The sequence below is a fragment of the Acanthisitta chloris genome, unplaced genomic scaffold (genome assembly GCF_000695815.1).
Source record: "Acanthisitta chloris isolate BGI_N310 unplaced genomic scaffold, ASM69581v1 scaffold12650, whole genome shotgun sequence".
In the NCBI taxonomy this organism is placed as follows: domain Eukaryota; kingdom Metazoa; phylum Chordata; class Aves; order Passeriformes; family Acanthisittidae; genus Acanthisitta; species Acanthisitta chloris.
The window spans coordinates 4483-21891 of record NW_008653433.1 but is presented as its reverse complement, the minus strand read 5'-3'; the positions used below and the strand labels follow the sequence as shown (position 1 = coordinate 21891).

At 41.7% G+C, this 17409-nt stretch overlaps 1 protein-coding gene across 1 annotated transcript in view; it reads right to left on the bottom strand.

Annotated features, from left to right (window-relative positions):
• Positions 1–9187, bottom strand: part of CDHR3 (cadherin-related family member 3) — a 30537-nt gene extending 21350 nt beyond the window's left edge. The window contains exons 1-5 of the mRNA XM_009081121.1: positions 9142–9187; positions 6277–6470; positions 3958–4126; positions 1758–1843; positions 64–158 (exon numbers count right to left, since the gene is read on the bottom strand). Of these exons, the coding sequence (XP_009079369.1) occupies positions 64–158; positions 1758–1843; positions 3958–4126; positions 6277–6470; positions 9142–9187 (590 nt within the window). The remainder of the gene's footprint in view (positions 1–63; positions 159–1757; positions 1844–3957; positions 4127–6276; positions 6471–9141) is intronic.
• Between the last annotated feature and the right edge of the window lie 8222 nt (positions 9188–17409).

Sequence of the window (17409 nt, the reverse complement as noted above, 5' to 3'; positions counted from 1 at the left end):
GTAGGGAAATATTTATCTGACTACTGTAAGCTAATAGAACACATGAATAAAATACATTCTCACCAACACAGATCTTTCTCATAATCAAATTCCTTTGTGGAAAAAATGGCTCCACTTTCCTTGATTGAGAATGGCACTGCTGCAGGGAGCAGTGAATACTGAAATGAAGAGAGCAAGGAATTAGTCTTTGTGTCTTTAAACATCCCTCCATTCATTCCTTGCCTTGTGGGACAGGCCAAATTACAGCACATCAGTGGCCTCAAAATGCATCATGAAACCTGCTGACACACAGATTCACACAGGCCCTGAGCATCACACCCAAGGCAGCTTGAACTTGGTCATAAATGCTTTGCTTGCAGCAGGTGGAGAGTCACAGGCATTGAACTGCTCTGTTGTGTACCTTTCTGAGCTCCAGGCCTGCAGTGGGAATTTCACACAGAGAGCAGCCAGCAAGGCCACAGCACCACAGGCAAAAATCAGCTGTGTTGTGGCAGCAGAGTGCATGCAATTAGGAGAGAGAGAAGGGGCGAGACTGGATTTGGGAGACATAAGAGCTGTGCAGGAGGGAATGAAGTTTGAGGGTCCAGATGATGGGAGGAGGCAAGGAAGGGAGTTTGACAGAGTACCTTCACAGAGTGCACGAGGGGGCAAGGCTGAAGGGTGTTGACAGCAGCACAGAGCTAACAGTGGCAAACAGTTGCAGCCACTTTGTGCATTGTGGCACACAAACAGGTACCACAGCAGTGCACGGTGTGAGAGGGAGCAGGGACCCCCACAGCTGCACAGCAGGGAGAAAGGCAGGCACTACCACATCCTCCCTGCCATCTTCCACGTGCCAAGCCAGCACCAATAAGCCCCCCAGGACATTTCCTTTACTAGTGCAGGTGTTATTAACACCCATAAAGTCTGAAGTATGCGACAAGAGAAGGACATGCACCATGCAAGCAGCCTGCAAAATCCACTGAGCAGATCTGTCCAAAGCTGTAGCAGCATTTCTTGATTTGCAGCTTCTTATGCCTGAGGTGTGTCAGGGGTTGGAAGGTGTGTGGAACTCACTGTGCTCAAACACAAAGCAAAGCTAAACCTCCAGGGCTTTGCTTCCCATCTCACCAGCTCAGGTTTGAAGGTTTGACTGGGCAAAGCCTGAGGACAAACTTCAAGCTAATTGCTTTCTTGAATAACACTACACATGGAAGTAGCATTTTGGGGCTCAGTTCTTGAATGTACTGTCTTTTATAAAGCCAAAGTCAATAAAGGAAAGATACAACACAATTCTTAGGTGAGTGCAGTTACTTTTCCCCTTTCTGCAAACAAACATCACTTTCCAGAATTTTTGCTGATATATTTTGAGATCAGCTAACACATCTTAACAGAAGATCTGTGTGTCAAAAAGCTGAGATTCATTTGCCTTGTAAGTGATTTCCTTACTGTCTGATTTAAAAGAATTTACACTGTGATATAGAAGGTTAAAACAATTATTTACTTCTAGTCACTTTCATCTAAAACAAAAGTCTCTGTGATTAACTATGTCTTCAATATCCCTTCATTTTGGAAGGCTAAGAATTCAAAATACAATTTGTGTCCAAACATTAAGCCTGGGTTTTCCTAGTTTATTATTGAAAATGCTCCTTCTTTTCTTGACTAAACCTTTTCCTGTGTTCCTGGTAAGGAAGTTGTTGAAAGATATTGGTAATTAGCATTTCTGATCCAGTGCATTATGTCATGTCTGTTCGTTTTTTTTCTTTAATACAACTTACTTTGAGTTGAGCATTTTCAGGATCAGCTGCATTGACTTGGTAGATGTGTTGTGGAGATGTTCCTTCCAGCACATAGATGGTTACAGCTGCATGGATGTAAGTGTACTCAGTGTTAATTGGGTAAGAATAAAGGACACAGCAGCAAACAAACTGATGCACTGAAGCTGCCCAGACATTACTGCCTGCTGTACCTTCTCACTTCACAAGTGTAATTCCAAAATCATCACAAAGATCACAAATACTCAAAAGATAAAGAGAGACTAATTACATATCTGTAAAAAGGCAACCAGCACTGCAATATGAATTGTGCCTTCAGGGGAAAGATGGATCTTTCCATGGGATGTATCTTGAGCTGTTCACAGGTTATGGAGTAAAATTATGCATTTGGGCTACATCTGTGTCTTTCTTTACTATGCAGATGGGGAAAATTCAGTCCTGTGTATTTATCTCCATCCCCTTCTGTCCACCCCCTGTGCCCTGCCAGGAGAGCTCAGAGCTGTTCCTCTTCAATTCTGCTTTTCCTTTACACCTGTGAGCTAAATACAAAGTGGATGGTCTGCACTGACTTAAAAGTTTGCTTTACTCAGGGCACTAATTCAGTGCAAGGTGTGTTTCTTTCTATACCATGGATTCTCACAGCTGGGCCATCCCACACCAGACAACTGGCAACAGGCTTCTCTCTTCTTGGGTAGAGTGATTAACAGAACAACAGATCTTTAGATCAAATTATTTGCTTTATAGCCTTTTGTGTCTGCTGGACCTGCTCTTTCTGGACTATTAATTTGCACTGTGACTCCTCCTGACTGCTGCTGCTCATCAGAGCAGTGGGAATCCCAGAGCAGCGTAATGAGTTGCTCCCAGAGGACAACAATATGAATATGAAGTTTAATGAGAGGGAGATGCTTTTTCATAAACAGCGAATGTGCAATTAGTGTCTAATTGTAGCTGGTACTGTTAACTAAACCCACACAGTTAGACAGATCAGACATCTGTGCTCACCAATTTATGGCAGCTCTAGCTGAGAGTTAAGCTGATGCACTTATTTGTAACAAGCTCCCACGTAGTGTGTTTCATGCTGTGTCAATCCCCCGAAGTGTCACATTTAATTATTATTAGATTCCAGCAGCACCCATGATATGCAAGACACCAGCTATACTGAGAAGATGACACAGCCTCTTCCCTGGGGGAAGCTAATTTGCTTTACAAACTAAGCATTGTACGGGATCAGGAATGTCAGTGTGTCTCAGTACTTCAGGAGTTCAGTACATCTGAACTGTTCTGTCTGAGCAGTGAACACATAATAAATACATCACCATATTCTGCTCCCTCCTGGTGCAGGTTTTGCAGGCTCCTCTCATTAGTAAATGAGAAGATAAGATCAATCAGAGAGTATGACAAATATTTCCTATCCCTTTTATTGATGGTGTTGTCACTCATATTAGGCACTGCAAGGCATGCAAAGCCTGCACTGGCCACAACTGGGGTCCAGACTCTCCAGGCTCTTTCCTAAGGCTACTACACATTCCTCCCCATTGCATCTTTGGTTTGGAAGTAAACCTGGTTAACTCCATCTGCCCCAAGCAGGAGACAGAACTCTCTGACTTTTTCCATTTGCACCAATCTCTGAGATCTCCCTCTTCAAACTGATTTTCCACTTGATTTCTCATGTGCAGGTGCAAATGCAATACACAGTTGGAAAAGATCTGCAGAGGAATGTTTATATCATTTTCCCTCAGAAATTCTGACACATATAATATACACTTCTTTAAATTTATCTTGCTTGTTCAAATCCATCCAGTTTTCAACAAACTACCGAAATATGTATCCATACTCAACAGTTCTATCCCCACCAAATTTCAGTCTTCTAATTCATACTTCCAGGTAGGTATTCATCTCATCAAAAAAGAACATATGTATTTATTGGTATGTTTTCTTTTAATTCTTCAGGTGCTTCAAACTGCTTAAATAATCTTTGGTCCAAGCTTCAAGAAAAATAAAAAGGTATTTCTAGAGATGAAGCACACCAAATATTTGTGTGAAATAAACCTCTGATAAAAACAGTGTCCTGTTCCTCCCCAGTTTTCCTAAAATAAAATGTTTAAACTACTTCAGCTACAGGCCCTGTATGTAGCTCTAGCTGTTTTTAAGCTGATGTCATCCTTTCAAGTATTGTTCTTTCCAAATACTGCCATTATCTTACTTTGAATTGCTATATTTCCTCGAAATACAGGATGTTCATTTTTGTCTGTTACTCGAACAGTCAATGTGTTAACGTCAGTCCTTCCAGTTGTATCTTCAACAAAAATCTGTAAATCAAAGCTCTTTGGCATGGTTTCATAATCTAGGACAGGCTTTCCAGTGGTAACAACCTGAAAAGAAAATATTATTATTGGCACATGGTGAAAGAAATCTCAGTTATAGTCTATATGAGTGAATACAAGTAAAGGGACACTTTCCATCAGTACAATGAGTATTTTAGAACATCTTCTATTTGCTGGCACATTTCTTGTCAGTGTTAAAAATATGAGACAACCAGAGTAGACAGACCAAAATGTTGTGGCTTCATGGAGCAACTCAAGCATCTCTTGTGTGAGGAGCAGTGTGAGGAGGAGAAATCATAGAATCATAGAATTTTGGGGGTTGGAATGGACCTCAGAGATCATCTAGTCCCAACTCCCCCTGCCATTGGTCTCCCACCAGACCAGGATGCTCAAGGTTTCATCCAACCTGGCTGTGAACACTACCAGGGTTGGGGTTCTACTACTTCCCTGGGCAACCTGTGCCAGTGTCTCACCACCCTCACCACTTGCAGGTATGTGTCTGTGCCTAGTGTTTACCTTGCCACACCAAGCTGTAGGAGTGTAGAGGTGTGACAAGACTGAAAACCTGGAGGAAGCCCTGCAGGACACAAGGGCAGCTTCACTATTTCTGTGAGTCAGGAGCTTGAGGGGAAGACATTTTACTTATAATAAGGAGAGTGAGGGCAGGAGACCATATAGCAGAAGGTGCTAGGTTTAATTCAAATGCCAAAACAAAGCCTAGGAAGGGAGTCCCACATTATGAATTCTCTGTAAGCAAAGTTATCTTAAGGGATGTATCCATTTCCTTCTGACTGTTACATCCCCTCAGCTGACCTGCTCCAGGTGTTTGTGCAGCCACATCTTATTCTTCACAGGTGAAACAGGATTTTGAGAGGGTTTTTTAACATTTCACTGGTGTGGCTGAGAAGCAGTAAAGAACCATCAGAGCTAGCACAACTGAGCTGGGAGCCACAGCTGCTCCTCACAGAAAGGTCAAATCAATGAGCCACAACAGCCCAGGGTAAAGGTCTCACTTTCCCAAATTTTCTTCCTGAAACACCACAAAAGAGAATGAGAAAGGAGCCCTTGAATCAGTTCTGTGAAAACCCCAACTTCATAGAATCATAGAATTTTAGGTATTGGAATGGACCTTATAGATCATCCAGTCCCAACCCCTTGCAGGGTCACCTCCCACCAGAGCAGGTTGCTCAAGGCTCATCCAACCTGGCTGTGAACACTGCCAGGGTTGGGGCAGCCACAGCCTCCCTGGGCAACCTGGGACAGTGTCTCACCATCCTCACAGGAAAAAACTTTTTCCTTATATCTAACCTAAATTTCCCCTTTTTCAATTTGTACCTATTGCCCCTTGTCCTATCACTGCAGCTCCTAACAAACTTCCTTGGAAACACACAGGAAAAGGCATTCAAATAAACATTTTAAGACTCAATGTCTATCTGTATCTTTCTCTTCAGTGTCACTGTTCAGGCTCAGACATACAAGCAAGCTGCAATGGGATGACAAGTTATCACACATCTGAACACTCATTGCCAGTGACAAATGTGAGTTAATACTTGCTAATTTATCCAACAATGAAAATTTAGCCTGAAGTAATGGAAATTGCTTTGCATTTGCCATAGGAGAAGAGCATGCAATGCATAGAAATAGATCACAGATGTGTGGAAGGATGATAACTTCTTACCCCAAGATAACTTCCCCATGTGTCACAGCCTTCACCTAGAATTAAAAATTACTTTGATCTGACTCAGCTCTCTTTATGTTGGAAGTGAGTCAAATGAATGCTAGTTCTAGGTGAGAGTGGCCAAACAAAAGCTGCATGTGGTTTAACTAAGCCACTTTAAATTCACAGTGACTTCCTATAAATTCAGCTGAAAAATTATGAACATATCCTAAAAACAGAAGCATGTCCTATGTGTTCCTCTTCATCTCTTGTTTTCTAAGAATCACAGCTCTTCTAACACAGAATTGATGGAATTATTGTGATGAGTGATTTTTGCCTAGACGCAATTAAAAATTGTAATCGCTATTGCAATTCATTTTTCATATCTATTTGCATGTCCAAATACTACTGGAGACTAGTGTCTGCATTTACAACCCTTTTCTGACTGGAAGACGAGACACTGTGCACTGTGAGTGCTCAGTAATCCAGGAAACATCAGCCTACATGACTGAACATTGCTTAGGCTAAACGTAAAACTCACCCTGAATTCGAGACCTCCTTTTGGTTCAATATCAAAAGCCTCTGTAAGTGGATTTGAAATTACTATGGTAGGAAGAACTGCAACACCTCCAGAAGACAGTGTTACGCTGAAGTTATAGACTGTAGCACCAGCTGCTGTGTTTTCTTCGACTGTGCTTGTTGCAGGTAAGCCCTTCAGCAATCGGGTTCTTCTCCCTGCAAGATGAAAATGGAAGTAAAGTTACTTCTGGGAATCTTGGGCTAGCAGGAGCAAACAGCTTGTGCCAAGAGCTGCCAATAATGAGCACAAAGTGGCCTTACTCTCTTCTTGCTTCTGAGCAGGGGCAGTGCATGGTAGTAAATCCAGCACTAATGGCAAAAGAATCAATCTTTTCTCTAATTCAGTCCTGGAGTGGCTGCTGTTAGAGTATTATTGTTACTGCTTTGTTTGCCTTCATGTATGTCTTGATATAGAAACAAAGAAACTGAAGATGTTTCTATTATTTCATTTCACCCCCTGAACTAATTGCTGCCTCTGCTCACTGTCACATCCAAAAGCACCTTGAACCACACAAACATGGATGTTAAAGAAGCATGTTTTTTTTGTGAACTACACTGTCTGTATCACTTAATTCCTTCATTTCCCCTTCTTCTAACTCTTCCTAGGACAGCTGTGTGCAAGCCTGGCTCATGAGCAGTGTGAGTTAGTTGGGGTTGTGCTGTCGTGTCCTGCTTTGAGCATGAAAGAGCAACCTGGAGTCCTTGAAGGAGATGTGGGCCCATAAAAGCACCCTGTGGTTCAAAGCTGCCTGGAAGCAGCACATACTGGTGAGGCATCCAACAGCTTTGCATGAGCTCCTTGGACTCCCCAAACCAAACTTTTTGCTTGCTCTGTTATTTATTTTCTGGGTTTTTTTTGTTATTTTTGACAAAGGCCTATTGTGCTTTATCTCATGAAGAGTGTCTAGAAAACATAAATCAGGACAGCTTTTAAGGCATGTTCTGAAACAACACCTTACATCTTTGAACTGGCAATGTACCTCAACACGAGACTATGGCAGGGCTGACTGCTACCTGGGGATGCTTTGCTGGCTCATCCAAACCACTGGCTGTGTTCAGCTGAACTTCCTACACACTGTGTGCCAAGAGGAAGGCAAATCCTGCTCTCTCAGGGGCCTGGACAGGCTGTTCATACACCAGCAATTACTGTAGCAAAAGCTCCCTGAAGTCTGTATTTTTGCTGCACAGCTGCAAGGTAAAAAGCTGCTCTGAGAACTAGTCTGAGGCCACTAGGGCTGCAGCCTAAGAGCCTCTCCACAGCTGCATGGAGATTCCCATGCTCTCACACTCCAGATCCAGCAGGTCCATGGATCACTGATGTGCTGGGATTACTCTGGCATTTATGGAGATGGTCTGCAGGTGGGGGAGGTACAGGCTGGGATGGGAGAGACTCTGAGGTGGGAGCTGCCTGTGAGAGTTAATGTGAACAGGTCCCACTGACACTGTGGGACTGAGTCCAGCTGAGCTGTCACTGATTTATGTCAGTGGAAGCAAGACACAGTAAAGGACTAGGATTTTATTACTGTTCTTAGAGATTCTGGAAAATATCATCAACTAAAATCACCCATTCAGACGAGGCTGGGCTGAGAGGAGCTTCTGGGGTACATTTCCATAAGTGGAGCTGAACTTTGAATATGATCTCCTGTGGGCAGTATCTGATGAATCCAGTTCCCTCATCAAGCCTCAGTTCATTAATGGAAACCATTTATAAACACAATGCAATAATTTACAACATTTAGAAATGTAGAAAGGAGTTGCTATTTCTATATCATCTCTGAAGATTTCTTTGGCTGTTTATTCAAGACTTGTCTTTCTAAATCACAAGTTCTTACTACTTGCTCTGTATTTTTAACTGAAATTTTTGGTACTGCATCTAAATGGCTTCTTCTTTTTCCAAGTAGATTTTACAAAAAGCTCTCCTTCCATACTCACAAGTCTTTACTTACCTCTTTGCTTTGCAGAACAAAACATGCCTGAAGCAATTTAATACATTATTTATCAGAATTACCAATGCCAAACATTGACAAATGCTGAGTCCAAGACAAAGCAATAGTGAGACTCACTTTGAGAAGTTTCTGTAATTTTAAGACTTATTTATCTGTGATTTGTTACTCTTTACAGTCTCTCCACAACCATGCAGGTAGGAAAAATGCTATTTTTCAAGGAAAGCTGAGATTTGCATTCAGTGTCCTAACCACAGTTTTGGGAGCATCAGGAAAATCACCAAATATTCCTGAGGGATGGCAGAACTCTTTCAGCTCCTCAAGAGCAAAGTGACCCTAACTAAGGTAGCTCACTACAAGGAATACCAGTGCTCCAAGAGCCACAGAGGTTGCAGTTTGAAGATTTGCTCTAAATTGCTAATGTGCACATACTCATTTTGGCAAATATCCCATGTATTTACATAGAACAAAGATAGTGATATTAATCTACTAATATTCTCCACAAGTTTTTTCTGTTTGGTCCTGTTTGGCGGCTTGTTTTACTTTATCAAAGAGAAATGTTATCAATGTCTGAAAGGAGGAGTATTACTACTAGTTATTGTTTCTTGGAGAGTTGACCTTTCCCTCTTCTCCAACAATATCACACTGAGCAGTGGCTATTACACATGAAGTGCCTCAGCCAACAGTGTCTTAGCAAAGAGTCATATTCTCTTCATTCTATTGCTGTAACCACAGTGCTCAATATATTTCAGTAGGAAAAGAATTGTTACTTGATTTTTCCCATCCATGTCTGATCCCTAAATATGTATTATAAAGCTCCCAAGAGAAAGTGTAACAGCCAACAGTGTTCTAATTTTAGCAGCATAATGAAATCATGTTCTTACCAAATACTACTTGCAGCAAAAGGAGGAGAAGGGGAATGCTCTTCATCATCTTTACAGCCCTGTCCTTCATGCTCCCAGGATGTAAACTGAAGGAAGATCATGGTATATTTTCCCTAGTTTACATCAGCTCCACCTAAATTTTTTCTCTTTGTTATGTTGTGCACTGAGAAACAAACAAAGGACCCATGTCTCCAAGGGAGTTTCCAAACACCTCAGCTTGTTTGCTTGTCAGGGAACTGCTTCTTGCTGATATCCACAGACCTGGCCTGCACTTGAGAAAACAATCATTAATAGTCCTTTCACTGCAATCATCTTATTCAGTGAAGCATTCTGAAAAGAAACTAGCATGTTCTCAGTGTGGAAGTGCCATGCTGCTTTCACCACTCTGGCAATGAGGTGCTCTCTTCACACACCAGCATTAAATACACATGATTTTTCACTCAAACCAAGAACCTGAAGTTTTCTCATTTCTCTGGCTGTCAGAGAATCACTCAGACCACACACACACACTGCATACCTGGAGGTGAGATTGCAGCATGTGTACATAATGAAATTTGGACATGATGCAGATTTGCTCTAGCTGTCTCAGGAACAGCATGGAGCCCTAAACAAAGTGCACTGGTTCCCTTAGATTAGGCATTTAGCTCACTAGTCCACAATACACCCATGCAACTAAGGGCAGTCCTAGGTTGTGTTTTTTCATAGAGCATAATACAGGAGTGACAGTAATATTCCAACTAGATGCAATACAGGTGCATTAGTGCATCACATGATGCAGCCAAATCCTGGGCTGCATCCAAAGGAGTGTGAGCAGCAGGTCAAAAGAGGAGATTCTTCCCCTCTACTCTGCTCTCATGAGACCCACCTGGAATACTGCACACATTTCTGGTGTCCTCAACATAAGAAGAACATGGAACTGTTGGAGCAAGTCCAGAGGAGGCCACGAAGTTGGTAAGAGCACTGGAGCATCTCCCCTGTGAGGACAGGCTGAGGGAGTTGGGGCTGTTCAGCCTGGAGAAGAGAAGACTGTGTGGAGACCTCAGAGCACTTTCCACATAAATCAGACTTTCCTCAGCACATTTTATGATATAGACACCACAGAGTGATACGGGGACATGGATGGGAGAGGCATCTGGAATACACATGTGCTTGAAATGTCAGCCTTTCCCCAGCTTCACCTGGAAGTGCAATAGGGAATTGTTTCAGGTGCTAAGTGAATACCCATAGAGTGGTCAATTTCTGTTTTCTCTCCTAAATATATCTCCAGGGGTTTCAAGTAGGCCCTGTTCAGCCTCATGGTTCAAACATGTTGTGAGAGGGCACTATAGAGGTGACCAGGGAGATGAGGGGAGAGCCAAGCTTAGCACAAAGGAAGGAGGAAGGAGAGTGTGGAGAGCAGCTCATACAGGTGGAGTAAGTGTGAGCAGAAACAGCTCTGGCTTTTTCTTCTTTCTTGAGTCACTGTCAGTATCTCTCAGGACCTCCCTTAAATCCCTCTTTTCTAATATTCCTCTGAGTGGATTTCCGTGGTTCTCTGATTCAGCCTACCATCTTGTGAGGCATGAAGTGAAAGAGCAGTCAGAATTAAAAGAGAGCCCAGAACAGGTTGCAAGTCAAGTGGAAGTAAGAATATGAGCTAGTTAGGAACAGGTGAAAAATGTGAGCAAGGCACAAGCAAGGCAGAATTTTTCCAGTGAGGGTGGTGAGACACTGTCCCAGGTTGCCCAGGGAGGCAGTAGATGCCCCAACCCTGGCAGTGTTCACAGCCAGGCTGGATGAGCCTTGAGCAACCTGGTCTAGTGGGAGGTGTCCCTGCCCATGGCAGGGGCTGTTGAGACTAGATGATCTCTAAGGTCCATTCCAACCCCTAAAATTCTATGATTACGATGAGGTTCCCTGGCAAGGCTGGCAACAGCAGCTCTTATGCTGCAAGAAGGTCAGGAATGAGATTCCTGGGAATATAAACCAATTTAGACAGAGTGGTCAAGGCAATGCAAGCAAGAATACAACCAGGGAGTTTGCAGACAAAATAGATGGAAGAAAAATTAATTGGAGGACATGAAGAGGTGAAGAAAAAAAGGGGATTTAGTAATTCTTTGGTTTCCAAGATGATTTGAAATCTGGGGATTTTAGAGCAGTGCAGAACAAATACACTTCTGAAAAAGTGTCTTCTGGATTATCAAATAAGGTGGAGAATATGAGGAAGAGGCTCCAACATTCATGAAATTAAGGAAACTTGGTTCCAAGGGAAAAACCAACAGCTTGGAGTATGAGAGACTGTACTTAGGTTGGGATGCCAAGATAAAGAACATAGGAAATGAGGGTATCAGGTGGGAAAGAGCAGAACTTGATGTGCAAGCTTCCAAATCTCTGTTCAGAGGAAACTGAGGGATTTCAACAGAGGCTAACTTCAGAGAAGTAGTCTACTTGCATAACAAAATGTGCAGGTTCAGGACATTAATCTGTTTTCTATGCATTTAATTCTCAATTGATTTCCAGTCTGTCAACAGGAAGAAAATGTTCTCTCACTTTCCAAATCCATCAGAGGTTCAAGACATAATTTTCCCATTAATGGCTATTTCAGCCAGAATAGTGGCTCTCTTCTCCTTAGCCAACTCATGGGGAAGGAGACATTTTGCTCTTACTGTGGTAGTTACTCACCAAAAATTGAGCAGCCTAAGGAGAATTTTCATACACCCGATCCAGCCTCAGTTGAAAAGTATTTATTATTGTTATTTCATGAATTAAATTACTGACACTGTCAGGTTTTATTTTCATCTCCTTTCTCTTTAAGCATTGCAGCTTCTCCATCCACTGCCTTGGTAACATCTCCTAAAATATTAAAATAGTACCTTAGCATTCTACACCAAAAACTTCTGCACCATTTCCTTTGATTTCTCAGCTAAAAGCTTCCTCTGTACCATTTGTGACTGACAAGAACAAACTAAACGTCATACTTCCAGCAAAGACTACTACCCATGCTGCCTTAATCTCACCTAAAGTAATCCCATTTTAGCAAGGTCAGTGACCCATACAATTATGAGCAAAATTCCCAGGAAGATCTCTTCCTAACATTGACTTGTAGACATGTAACCCCACTAATCACTCTCTTGATAATTAACTTGAGGGGTTTGTTAAGAAGTGATTCCATCACATCAAATGCTTTTTTTGGGATCCAGGCTCAAGTAAAGAACAGTCTAAAATCTGGGTGGGTACACACAGATAGCTGAAAATGATGCTGTTGTCAGTGCTGAAAACAAATTCCCCTATTGCTCCAGCAGTTATACACCCAAGGGATGAAAGCATTTGCCCAAGGAGAAGGAATCCTGAGAGTCTGTCTTTTGCAACAAAGAATTTGAGCAATTATTTTAGGAGCACTGGGAGTATGTAAGACATTAAGTTAGCAGAGATTGTTCTGATCCTTCCCACTCCCTCTACTCCATCTGGACAAATGTGGACTGAGGAAGACGAATGATTGCAAGGACATAAATTCAAGAAAGCCCCAGATGTACTTGAATCCTCCCTACAAAGAGGTCAAGTGACTTCAACAAGGCCACACAGAAAGTCCAGAAAAGCCAAAATCCTCTCCCAATCTCAATCATGATGACTGTAAGACACTGTGACTGTAAAAAGCACATTGCTGCCAAATGTTTGCCTCTTTGAGATGTTCTTGTGCTGCTTAAAAGCATTACATTTTCTTCTGCCCTAACACAACATGGAAGTCAGTGATAGCAAGCTTCAATATTCATTCACCTGAGCAAAAGTAGATGTTATCAGCAGCAACTTTGTGTCTTGTGGTTCAAGATCAAAAACATGTGGTGGTGTAGAACATTCAGTGCCTGCAAGAAATTATGTCGCTTGTCCACATCTGGCACGTATGTCACTTGAATTTGAGTCATGTGATTTGTTCTAGTGCAAGTAAAAATTCACTGAAAAATGTGTTGAGGCCAATGAACTCTTTTTTCTGGTTTGCTGGTTATTGTATCAGGGCCTGAACCCTTGTGGCAATGCTGTATCTCATGATGCAGCATTTACTGCATATTACATGTTTGTCTCTTATTGTAATTGCTTGGCCACCTGAGCTGCTTTGGTAAATACATAAACAAGGATGTGAAGTAGCAAAAGATGAAAATATAACAAGAAAGAATGCTCTGGGTAAATATGGGTACAGAAACTCTGAGGTTTCTGTGTACACAGCATGATACACGTCACCTAGTAAAGTATTTCATTATATCACCAAGAATAACTTAAACAGTCCTTTGCATCATGAAAAATACCATATCTTACCTATTTTATCAGAAAAATAGATTTGATCATTTTTGCAAAAGCACAAAAGAAATATTCTCTGTTGAGTTTGAAAAAAACAAACCACAGAAGCGTGTGCAACTAACCAAAAAGAGCATGGAGGGTGAAGGCTCAGCTGGTGGAGTTCCTCTTGAAGGTGGACAGGTTTTAACACCTATGTTCCTCCATCCTTTGATACACACTGTCCAAAGCCACCCTTGGAATATTTCTACATTTGGGTAGCACTACTATTTCATCTAGGCTATTGGAAAGTAATTACAATCATCCTGGTCTCACCAAGATCAACTAAAAGCTTGATTTTGAAAGGAGCAATTTCAAAAGACCTGGACCTAAATAAAGTGGTCCAAAGGCAAACAAAAGCCTAATCACACAAAGGAGACATGCAATATTCATCGCTGGCCCTGTTCCTTTCTGCCTGTAAGCTCTGTGACTAGAGAAAACCTTTAGAAATATCACACAGGGATAGGGACAAATTCATCTGGCTGCAGACACAGAATCACTTTTTCGCAGTCGCTGAGTTTAGATTATACTTATTGTATACGAGAGCAAATATGAGTGAAAAAAGAATCCACTTACAAGTGACATGAGGCAATATTATATCTGAGTAATGACTTGACTGAATCTGCCACCACAGCAGTGCACAAAAGGCAGCAGGAAACCAGTGCAAGGCTCCGGATGTAGATACCACTTGCCTGTGGATTTGAGCATCAACAACATGGGACAGCCTGAGACCACAAGAGCTTTCTTACCGAAACAAAACACCCCGCACAGTAAACCTAGTGTCCAATAAATGTTTTGACAGAGAACTGTGAAGCTGGAAAGGTAGGTAGGTGGGAGAATGGACAGAGATTGGAAAAACCCCTGCAGTCCAGACTGAGCATAGTCACATAAAACCTCACTGTTCTAATAGGAGCTATGTGGGTGATAACAAGGAATCAAGGTCAGGATATGTCCCTTTGCTGTGCATGATTCCCCTGACCATTGCTGGAGCTAAGGGAATATTGCCATCTAGTGCCACACAAAAATCCAGCTGTCTAAACAGAAAAGAGCCATTTAATTCATGTGGGCAATGGTTACAAAGCATACTAAAACCCAGGGACATTGTGTGCCAGGGACATCATTTTGGTCAGCGTCTTTGCCAAGCTTGTTATTAAAAATGGTACATTTTCTCCTTCAAAAATATGACTGTGTTGTGGGGACTGAGTCATAACACTTTGGAGGAGAGACCCTACTTCAGTCACTCAGAGGTTGTGGATAAATGACACAGTGATTTAGTGAGTGACAGTCAGAATGTCAGGATGCTGTTGAGGATGGGATTTACCTTACATGCATGCCTTGAAATTACTAAAACACAAACATGTGTATGTTAGTGTTATATGGTCACCCTAGTCTTCTTTTGGAAACAGAGGCACTACCAGAGCACAGCTGGTGAGAGCAGGTTTAGCCATGGCCTTTAGGATGGGAAGTGCTGTACTTTTGAAACACTTGTTTCTCTGTAGTGACAACAAAGGGAGTTGGATTGGCTAGCTCTGATGTTCAAAACCCTCCAACCCTTAGTGCCTGTCTCTGTGCCTTTTTTTTAACCAGATAGGCAATAATTTTGCTGACCTGTTCGCGTGAAAATAAATACCTGTTGGAGACTCCCAAAACCCATGGTGTGAGTTGTGTGATTCTCATGCAGGTTGTGGGGGACACATGCACTCACACAGAAGTTCCCACAGTGGAGACCAGCAGTGGCCTGTACCACGCTGCATTTGCTGACAGACAGGCACACTGGACCATGAGATATTTGATGTTCACTTCTATGTGCAGCAGCATTATGAAGTTCCTCCCCTTGTCATGCCAGAAAGAGCCTTTAGGGGTGACAGAGCAGATTAGTTCCCTTCAGCCAAGACCCTGCTGAGCCTGAGATGAGGGTTTTTTAATCAATGCATATGTTTGAGATACTTTTAATGAGGCCATCCACTCACTTCTCAATGCTACCAAGTACGTGCCAGATTATAACAATTTTCCATCATTGCCCATCTGGAGCAGATTCAAATCAGTGGTTGATTTTCAAAAGCAATTTGGAAATCAAAATCAATTAAGCAATCAAATCTTCCAGCTGCAAACATTGTCCAGATTTCCAAGCCAGCAACGTAATGTTTATCTTTGTTGACTTAAAATTACTTAAATGCCCCACCACATCTAAGTGAACTGCCATGTTACTGCTTGTGGTTGTGACTTTCCCACTTTTTCTACCCACTAACCATGTAAAGAAAAGGATTAAATCACAAAAAGAACCAGACTCAAGAATGTCAAAGACTATTCTTTTTCAGCCTAAGAAGGGTTAGGATGTTTTAGACACCCACCACTCCTTTTCTTTTTAATAACATGAATACCAATTAATCAAGAGTCAGCTAAATTAAGTTGCTTACATTTTTAAAATTTGTTATTTCACATCATCAAATATAAATCCATGCATCAAATATACTTTCCTTTTCTATGTTGATTTTTTATATGCTGCAAAAAATGTATAGCCAAAGTTCCCTCCAAATGAAGAATTATTTAAGTAATAAAATGTGTCACAGTAATAGTAGTGTATAAAGTTATTGATATCAAACTCTGCCAGGATATTTTAGGCATAATTTCTTCGCTTTAGACAGAGAGGTTCACTTGGCAAAGTCCTTACATATGGTATCAGAAAAGAAATAGAATATGTGCATTGCCCTGAGTGTCCGTAATGTGAATTAAAGTTCCATCTAAAAAGGAACCTGAAAAGCAAGGGTGGTAGATTTGTAAGTGTAGGTTAAAGCACCTAAAAATGTGACTTTCTAAAGCCCTCACTCTCCTCATCTCAGCTCCCCATAACTAAGTTTAGCTAAAAAACTCTAAGCCAACAGCTTCCAGAAATAAATAGGAATAAGCTGGCAGCAAACTCTGGAATTCCCACATACCTCTCAGTCCATGGGGACACAGACTGACCTTTCAGATGCAACACAAGCCCAGCTGATTTCCTCAGGTTTTGTCTGAGATGAGCCTGGTTTAGACCATTTGGGTGTTCTAGGTAGCCAGGAAAGGATTACTAACATTAGCTCAAAATCTTAATTGCTGTACTTAAGAGGCTGCATACTTGCCTACAGCTGGATCCAGCACAGAGAGAAAGCTCTCACTGATTTCACAGGGATCTGGATTGGTTTGAAGGAGCTGGGGAAGTGGCAGGAAGGATGAATGTTTTACCTGGTGGTACAAACTGTTAAGAACCACACTCTACCCCAGGACACATGGCTCTGTGAAGCTGTGACATAAAATACATTCCCAAATTGCTTTCCCCTGCTGTGGCCAGCAGTGAGAGGACATGCCAAATCTCTTTAAGAATCAAGAGATGGACACCCCAGAATGTCCACACACCCAGCAGTCTAGTTGGATGGACAGTCTTAAAGCAAAGAAGGGTAATGTCCACACAAGGTTAACATCAGCACTTAGGTATCTTTGGTTTCCATCGACACTGGTGGCAGAAAATGGGGTTTACCTATTTTGCTTTACTAGTATTTGCAAACCTCTGAGACTGTTTCCTTGCACAAAACATGGGTATTTTTCTGTTTCAAAAAAGTAGTGCTAAACACTATACTAATAGCTTCTCTTCTGTTGAATTATATGTTCTGTGAAGTAGCAGCAAGACAGTCACCATGTCCCAGCTAAGTGGTTTGTTTGTAGCAAATTATTTTCTATTCTTTAGTAAAAAGAATTTAATCAAGTGTCAGAAACAAACTACATCCTGACAGATTAGGAGGGCTGCTGCTGTTCAAATGAATTTGCTGCCAGATTTGTGTACAAAATTTACTCTTTCAGGCATGGATGGACTTCCTGGAATTTGCCAATCTTTTGAATAAATATTGTGGAGGATTTGTAAAAGGAGAATTAATAAAACCTTTTCCTATAACTGTAAACCAGACATTTCACTCTGTGTAAAAATACTGCTTG